This window comes from Physeter macrocephalus, chromosome 13 (genome assembly GCF_002837175.3).
Source record: "Physeter macrocephalus isolate SW-GA chromosome 13, ASM283717v5, whole genome shotgun sequence".
Taxonomy (NCBI): Eukaryota; Metazoa; Chordata; class Mammalia; order Artiodactyla; family Physeteridae; genus Physeter; species Physeter macrocephalus.
The window spans coordinates 78,212,687-78,222,242 of record NC_041226.1 but is presented as its reverse complement, the minus strand read 5'-3'; the positions used below and the strand labels follow the sequence as shown (position 1 = coordinate 78,222,242).

At 38.5% G+C, this 9,556-nt stretch overlaps 1 protein-coding gene across 1 annotated transcript in view; it reads right to left on the bottom strand.

Annotated features, from left to right (window-relative positions):
* The window catches only part of MYO16 (myosin XVI), a 432,588-nt gene that overhangs the window by 248,561 nt on the left and 174,471 nt on the right, over positions 1 to 9,556 (bottom strand). Inside the window, exons 14-15 of the mRNA XM_024123222.3 lie at positions 7,529 to 7,634; positions 1,736 to 1,853 (exon numbers count right to left, since the gene is read on the bottom strand). Of these exons, the coding sequence (XP_023978990.2) occupies positions 1,736 to 1,853; positions 7,529 to 7,634 (224 nt within the window). The remainder of the gene's footprint in view (positions 1 to 1,735; positions 1,854 to 7,528; positions 7,635 to 9,556) is intronic.

Genomic DNA, 9,556 nt, shown 5'->3' with positions numbered 1-9,556 from the left:
TGTGCTCCGCGACGGGAGAGGCCGCGGCGGTGAGAGGCCCGCGTACCGCAAAAAAAAAAAAAAAAAAAAAAAAAAAAAAAAGCTGAATCAGTTTCAGGTGTACAACAAAACAAAGTGATTCAGTTATACATATACATGTATCTATTCTTTTTCAAATTCTTTTCCCTGTTTGGTTGTTAATCACCTGCAAACCAATATAAAATAAAAAGTTAAAAAAAAATAAGTATAAACTTTACAACCACACACACAAAAAAATAAATAAAATTCTTCCATTTTTTCCAAAAAAGAACATGCTGTATCCCCTCGGAGCCAACTGTGCCTAAGCCCTAACATCCGGCTTTACTTGGGTTGGGCTAGAACTGTCCCTCTCAAACTTTAGCGTTTGTCTGAATCACCAGGGAATTGCCAGGAATTGTTCAAGTCCCAATCCTGAGGTCTGCAGTGGGGCATAGGAGGTGGCATTCCTAACAAGCTCCCAGATTACACAGGGTCCTTATTTATCCTCAGGTCCCCGTGGAGTAGCAAGGGGCTCGGACGTGCAACCTTCGGAACCCCCGAATCTCCCAGCTGCTATGGCTCCAACCCTTGGTGCCGGAAAGCTCAGGGGAAATTATGCTCACAAATGAGGTGGCCAGGCTGTGCCCTCCACTTGGAAGGATAGTCTCACTGGGGTGTTACAAACAAAGATGTGAAAACCAGAGTTTGAGGCTCAAGACATTTCTCCTCGGAGGTTTTCCTAAAATGGTAGATCTTCAAATAGAGCTCTTAGCCATGGAGTGAGAAACAAAACAAAACAGCCTTCCAATTGCAGAATTTAAGCCTCTAACATCAACATCTAAAATTATCTTTTCTGACTCTTTTTATGCATATTTTTTACCAAATTTCATTTAGTACTAATGGGATTTGGACATACCTTACTGCAAAATACAGGTTATTTGTTTCTAAACTATGGTCAAAAGTGACTTTTGTTTCCTGAAGGGAAGATAGTGTAACTTGAAACACCAAATAAAACTGATCTCTTTCAAAGATAATTACAATTGTTTGTGTGCTAACAGCTGTTACAAAACTTTTGAAAATACTCTATTCCTCCAAGTAGATTCAGGCATTCTAACTACAGTTATATTCATGTTATTAATTTGCATGGATAATCTGTTTTGATTTGAAAGATGTAAAATCCCAAGTGAATTCTAAATTAGTTGAATTTCACATAAGGGGTTTTCATGAAGTACACATTAAATATTTAAATCAAATAAGAAATAGTTCTGTTTGGGTTTAGTTGGGTGATCATTTTGATATTTTGATTTGTTTTAATTCAATCATTTTAAAATACAGATTCAGTTTTATTTAAAATAGATTTCAACGTATCTTGCAAGAAGGAATTATGTACTCAAGTTACACATTATTTTGATATTTAAGTTTGTTTCTGTGTTCAGCAAGTGTGATTCATTTCAGCCATTTTTGGTTTGTTTTCATATTATATAGTTTACACAAAAATTGCCTTGAAAGGTTCGCCTTGCATTTCAGAATATTTTTCAATTCACAATAATTTTAGAACTCAGAACTTGACACCTTGGGTGTGCACAGATACACCCACATGTGGGTGCGCGCACGCACACACACACATACACACACACACACACACACACACACACCCGTCACTGTTGCCACGGTGCCTGGTGTTTCTCTGCCCCCTTCTGGTAGCTCCAGAGATCTCCTTTGTTAATTTTACACTTACCTCCAGTTAAGTGTTTTTTCCTCTCACAGAACTGTAGTTCAAAATACTTTATGAAGCAGCTGGACAGGTCATTAAGAGTGGTCTTGGCATGTCCAAAGGCTTCTAAGATGCTCATGACCTGTAGCAAGAGGGAAACATTTATTATTTTTTTTAAAGGGAAACATTTATTGAGCTAAGCATCTGTTTAAACAAAATTGGGTAATAATAGCAAAGAGACAGGAATATTCCCTCAGCTAAGAGGTTCTCCAGTGTTCATACAACACAATATTGCAATTTTAAGGTCATTCTTTTCTCAAATGCAAACTGCTAGCATCCTCCCTCTCAAACGGTTAGCTAACGGTAACAAGATAATTATGCACAGAGCACATGACTCCCTTCTTTTCACTAGCCTCTCAGCGTAACACACACACACACACACACACACACACGCACGCACACAACTCAGCACACGCTATTTGGGCTTTTTAACTTGAACAGAACAGTAGAAGTGCTTCTGTGGCTTTGGAGGAGGAATTAGAGTCAATATAAGCAATAGTCAGAATTTCCTCTAAAAATAACGAATTCACTTAAACATTTGTTTATAACCTTCTTCTGAACCCGTATTTACTTTGCCACATACTCTTTTGCACCACGAGCCCCTAGATAACCCTCCCATACCCTGTGTTTGCTCCATAATAAGAATTCTAGATGAAGCCATTGGATCCAGTGTATCTTATCACGAGGCGCTCTTGTAGAGATGGGTGTTTGCAGCTTTAAAATACTGTTAATACAGCTCCACAGATCAACCCTGGCATCTGAAATTCTTCACATATTTCCTTAAAAACTGACTATAGGATGAATGTCATTTTTTTGTCACAATCGATTGTGCCTGTGATAATGCTGATGGCCAAGCAATTCTCCACAATGTATGAAAATCTGGAAGGTTCAAAGGTACTTTTCTGTATCTTTCAAGATACTGACATCTGAAATGTAGTTCCTGCATCAACCACAAGAGGGGCACTGTGATACCTTATTGATATACTTGGTGGTGGCTTATAATTTCTGATGAGAGTATTTTTTGAGACTTTTATTCTCAATTAGAAAAAAAAAAAGTTTGCTGCTATTTTTTAACTTTCTGGATACTGCTCTACTAAGGCGTTCAATTCACCTGGAAGTATTTTATATTTTGAAAGATTATAAAACAACACTTTGATTCTAATCACAAGTCACAGTGCTAAACATTGTGGAAATAGTGAAATATATTAAAACGTCTGTTTTTGAAGTTTGAACTTTTGGAGAGAAACACTGAATCTTTACAGAAACCCTATGATTTAGGTCTCTTTACAATAACCTAATTTTAAAGATCATAACAGTGCACTGATAGTAGTAATGGCAGAAATGTTTCTGAAAAATAATTTGAAACAGTATTTATGAAGGTCCTATGTTTTGCTTCTTTTCTAACAACTTAATATGAAATAAATGTATAGCAAAATTAATAGTGTAATTATAGCACATTTTAAACCTTTACAATATTACAATAAACAATTGTTTAAAAATTCATAAAAAGGAATAAAATAAAACGTTTAAATATTTTGGCTTCTAGTTTGTGGGCGTTGTATCTGATAACACACTAATTTCTTATTATAATAGAAAATGAATATAAAAGATAATGAATGACCCACGCCCAGACAGGAAGTCCAGGGTAATGAACGGCGCGATGCATGTGCTCTGCCCCCCCTTTCCAGCTCTGCCAATGACAAGTTCTATCACCGTGCGCAAGTTTCATAAATTCCCAAACCTTTCCTTTACTCTAAGCAGAATAACCCCTTCAGTGATTACCAGAGTCCGGTGTATGAAGCGCTCAGCTTGGCGCCTGGCACATGGTAAGCGTTCAACAAATAGCAAAGATTAGTTTTGTTTTTGTTAATAATAGTAGAAAACATTTATACTTTACTTACTATGTGCCAGGAACTATATATAAAGTTATATATCAATTATATATAACCGTACACACACATTCATATATATGTACGAACGTATATGCGTGTATATGTATAAATAACTTCTTTTAATTCTCACAACTACTGTCTCCATTTTATAGAAAAGGAAATTGATGGATTAAGTACATTTCCCAAGGTTCAGAGCTTAGAAATAGTGGAGCTGGGATTGAAACCCGGGCAATCTCTTGCAGAATCGGTGTGTTTAATCACCGTATCTGAATAACAATAAAGACATATAAGGCAGAAAATTAGCATAAACCTAAAACTACTGAACAAATATAAATACATGGCATTCTTTCATTGGGCACTGCTGGTCCACGATTCAAGATTAAACTGAAATGAGGTGTTTTGTTTTGTTTTTTTAATCTTTAATCATCCATTTGCCCAATAGGTGGCACTAAACAAATGTGTTGAGAAATACAGAAAAAATGCAAAACCAATACTGCTCTGCTGCTCAACTTTAAAACAAAATGATGAGAATACTGTGCCATAATAAAACTTTAAATAAAAATATAGGCAAAGGGAAGTAAGTATACATTCCTCAGTATTTACTGTTTCAAATTTCATTGTCATGATTTGTTCCTATTTTACACTGGAATTTTTTTCTATAAAATTTTCATAGTTCTGCCACTAAAAGTGATGCGCTCTTATCCTGGTAGTAGTTAGTCAGCTGAATTTTCTCAAAGTAAAAACTTGTAGCCTCCTCAATAAAAAATCAGGGCTTAATCAAGGTGACCCCATCACTCTCTGTGAAAGCAGTTGCTCAATAAATATTTATTTAAGTAATTTAAATGGAACTGAATGTCTTAAAGTTGAAACTCATTTGGGCCAGAATTAGTGAAAAGTCCCAGGCAATTGTGTTTTTTCCCAAAACATGACTTTTATGTTCCAATAAACCTACTGCCATGGAAAGTCCCTGCTTCCACAGTTTGAAATTCAAATACAGGGACTAGAAACAACCACCCTCTTAACTGATCTCAGCTGTTTTGAAATTGTCCAGGGAAACAAAAGCAATATCTACAGTGATAGGATTCAAACCCATCTGCCCTTGGGGTAAAGCTCACTCTGAAGCCCATCGCAAACGCAGAATGTAAACCTATGTAGACTTTCAAGACGGGACAATTGAAGTATAAGATTAAAATCCAGAACTGTTACAGCTGTGCGTCCTTTAAAAATATGCGTATTACCTGCATAAAATTACCAGAAGTCATCTCTGGAGCTCACCTTCAGATACCAGTTAAATCTCTTTCTCTCCCTCTCTGCACCCTCTGTGGAGAACACTGCTCACCGTGATAGCATGGGACTTAGAAATGGCCAGCTTCCTCCCAAACCCCTTCCTTTTGTGTCCCCCCCCGCCCACCGCCCCGACTCCGGATAATAACCTTTAATTGATAAATCTTTAATTCTGCCATCGATGTAAACCACAAGGAAAATGTTCTCTACGCCTCAGTTTCTCCACGATTCTGTGCTGAAGACCATCCCGATATGTCCTTCCTGTTATGTTGCTACCGTTCTTCTACTATTTATTCTTTGGAAACTGCTGATCAGCATGACCTTCATGACTGTTCTTCTCTCGCATTATGCTAAGATGTAGGGCAAAATGATTTGGTCCAGACTCCACCAGTACCTCCCAGAGGAAGATACCATGCGTCTGTTTGCCGTGCACGTGGCCCCTCGGGGCAGCATCTTGCAGGTGTCCGCCCTGCGGCACCTCCAAGGGGCGTTCCACCATCGAACTCGGCTTGCTCGCTCCTCCCCTTTCAGGGCCACCTAACGAACCTTCCTCTCATCGTGCACTGAACACAAGGCCTTCTACTACGCTGCTCTGTGCATCAAGGATATTCTTTTCTACTCACCTCCTAAATACAATTTTTCTTTCATGCGGAAAGTACTGGCCCATCTCTTAAACAGACATAATTTCAGTGAACACCTGTGCTGTTATAACGATTTACAGTCAGTTCATAACTTTTTCCAATGCTTGTATTTTATTACCACACAGCACACACACTTGGATGCTGGGCAAAAACTGTGGCTGGGTAATTTTCAAGAATGTCTTGTACACTGAATAAAGGCATGTGAATGATCATTTAAAGGGAGACCAAGAAAAGCACGACGGACATGAAGTTTAAGCCATACTCAAACCTAAGACTGGAAATCACTTATTTATGACACCCTTAATTTGCCATGAGAAAGGAGAAAAATGAACAAATGAATTAGAAATAGTTTCACTGGAAATTTGCATTGACATTATAATATGGATCCCCAGATGCTAATTGATTTGGAAGAGTTATATCTATCTTATCCAAAAAAATGCAGCTTAGAATGTATTCACTACATAAAGCCAATTTACATAAAATAATACAATTTCCATAAAGCCAATTTACATAAAGTAATCTAGAATGCACTTTAGAAGTTACACTCTGCTCTTTATCAAAGCATTGTTTTAATAAATGAGTGCTTTAGTCTATAATTTACATAGAGACTACGGTTTCTTGTCATTACAGTTAAGCCAGTAGATCCTGTTATTTTATTAGGCAACCTGAGTCTACTTTATAACCGCATTGCTTTATAGATTCTCTAATCCTTAAGTGTCATTAGTAAGCATATTACAATATCTGAACAAAGAGTTTACACTCCTTTTCCCAAGTGGACCCAAAATGTTAAGTTACTGTGAGCTGTGCTGTAGAATTATGCACATGCCCAATATATAGCTCGAGTTTAATAAATGGTTATGAATTAAAGTCATTAATGAACACATACAATACCACAGATGCATTGCAGAGTTGATTTATCATACATTCTTTGTAAAGAGAAGAACTGAAAAGAGAGTTTCTCCTAATCCGCTGTGGCCTGGAAAACACCTGTTAACAAAACTTGCTAGAACAGTGTGAAAACATCAGTCTACTTGCAGGTGTCTCCTTGAGTCAAATGTCTGAGTTGTATCGTGTGAAATTTGACCTTTCCCTTAGCTGCTAATCGGGCTTTGTGGTTCCTCCTTCAATCCTGACAGTATTTTAGGTCTATGAAGTAGCAGGATATAAAATATTTGCTTCATATAAAAGCAAATGTTACTGCATATAATTTAAAATCAGTCTTAATTTGGGTGAAGGGAGTCAAAAGGTACAAACTTCCAGTTGTAAGATAAATAAATCCTGGAGATGTAATGCACTGCATGGTGACTACAGTTAATAATAGTGTATTGTATATTTGAAAGTTGTTAAGAGGCTAGATCTTAAAAGTTATCATCACAAGAAAAAAAAATTGTAACTATGTGTGGTGATGGATGTTAAGTAAACTTATTGTGGGGTGATCATTCTGCAATATATGCAAATATCAAATCATTATGTTGTATACCTAAAACTAATACAACGTTATATGTCAAAATATCAATTTTGGGGTTGAAGGTTTATCACCAGCCTATTAATGTCATCAAAGTTGACTGTTACCAGTTCTTTTACATACACTGAAACTTTACTATCACCTCTCAGTAATCCCCCCACAAAAGTTGCTTATCTGGCCAATCCCACCAAAGTGTCACTTTCTATGTAAACAACGACAGACTCTAACTGTATTACGTATTTTCAATCCAACTGTTCAGAGCAAATACAAAAAGAGTATGATGTTCACAATATTTTAAAATATATACAAGAAAATAAACCTTGACGTGAACAATATTCCTTGGCACCGGTCTTTCTTTTCTTTCTTTCCACAAATTTTGGTCAACTTATGGTTAAACTTATGGCCTATTAAGAGGCCCCCTTTATTTGTAAACTGCATTTTTCTTGCTTCTCCATATCCCAAGCAAGAGACTTACATGTTTAAATTTGGAATCGAATATAGGCTTGCTGGAACCAGACCTACAGGCGAGGTGTCTCATTATTTGTTTGCTGGCTTCAGACTTCCCAGATCCTCTTTCTCCACTAAAATAAAATAGAAAAAAACAACAACACAAGTTTACGGTTTTGGAGAACGTAGTAAAAAAATTAAATAACCAGAGATAATTCTTAAGCACAAAGAAGGTGAGGCAATGACCTAGCGACTTTTTTTTTTTTTTTTTTTTTTTTTTGCGGTACGCGGGCCTCTCACTGTTGCGGCATCTCCCGTCGCGGAGCACAGGCTCCGGACGCGCAGGCTCAGCGGCCACGGCTCACGGGCCCCACGGCCCACGGGCCCAGCCACTCCGCAGCACGTGGGATCCTCCCGGACCGGGGCACGAACCCGCGTCCCCTGCGTCGGCAGGCGGACTCGCAACCACTGCGCCACCAGGGAAGCCCGACCTAGCGACTTTTAATGAGATGATGGTATCATTTAACACTTCCATGCGATTCACTCCTTTGCTGTACTATATACACAATAAATAAATAAGTGTGTGTGTATGTTTGTATGCCTCTGTGTGTATACCTGTGTACACACAACACGGCGCTTTTGATGCCGGGACTATAAGTGAATAGGATGTCACTTCTGCTCCCCCATATCTTACAGAGTTGGAACCACATGATGTGGGTAAATTATAGCAGAAAGGCCTCAGGCTGAAAAGAAAGACGCTGCCGCCTGTCCTCCCTCAGCTTTGTGAGCGCAGGTGAGTGGGGTGGCCGCCAGGTGTCGGTCCCCTACAGTCGAGATGCGTATTTGGTAGGGCCACACGTCTGGCCTGGTTAAATCTTTGAGTCCTCCAGGAAAGACATTACATCTTCTTTGGAAAAGTCATTCAATCCTTCTCAGCTTTCCTCCTCTTTCCTTCCAAGTGAACATCAAGCATGCAGCTCCTAAAACTAAGCCGGTAAGATGGAGGAGTGACCAGGTAGGTAAGTGCTTGGTGCCCAGCAGATCCGAAAATGGCCTGTTTCATCTTGAGGTTGCTGTCAGTTTTGACATTTCATGTTTTCCATTTTCCTTTCAGCTAGGAACAGGCACCATCCAAATATGGTGTGTATAAGGACAATGCTTGTGGTATTTCCCAGGCATACTTCATAAGTGACATAATTCCTATAAATAATGATTGTATTATATTCCTGAGACTAGGCAATATAGGGTTAACATAAAACTCCAATACAATAATTACTAAACCAACATGGTCCGATATGAAATAAAGCTTTTACTGCATCTGGATGGAATACTCGTGAAAACGGTGTTTATTCATCGATAGCCAAAAGTTGAAAATACATATAAAGCTCTTTTGCTAGGGCTTTCTTAGGCTTCTCCCTTGAGCATTTGTTCTAATGAATTTGATTAAAGGGTGTTTGCCAGGAAAGAAACTGACACTTAATTCTCTTATTCATGTCTCAACTTGTTAATCAAATGTCTACTCCCCTCATCTGTGACCATAAACATTTTAACCACTTTTAGAGCGACCAGCTTAGCAGCCTCAGGGGAGCAGGTGACAGTGACCTGCACAAGATACTAAAGAGCTCATTTTCTGGGTTCAAAGACCCTTCCTTTTAACCTTCGAATTGCAGAGCAGAAACAATCTAAATCTTTCATGATGGAAATTTAACGTCTACAATTATATTCCCTGTTAAAAAATTCTATTACCCAGCAACGTAACTCGATGTCTCAGGCGTCTCGTTTTTAGAGAGATTTTGCTTGCATTCACTCAGGGATCAATCTCGAAAATACCATTTTCCTTTTTCAAATATTGCCTGTTCCTTCAAATGAGACTTACTGAGGGCCTACTACGTGCTGGCGTCTGTTAGTCCTCAGGGTAAAAGAGATGAAAAGATACCGCTTCCGGCCCCATGGGCTGGGGATACCCTCGAGGAAGGAGTAGGTACATAATTAAGGTATAATTATAACAGGTGGGCACAGCTAGCAACGAGCCCATGGGCGAAGGGGTAGGTACATC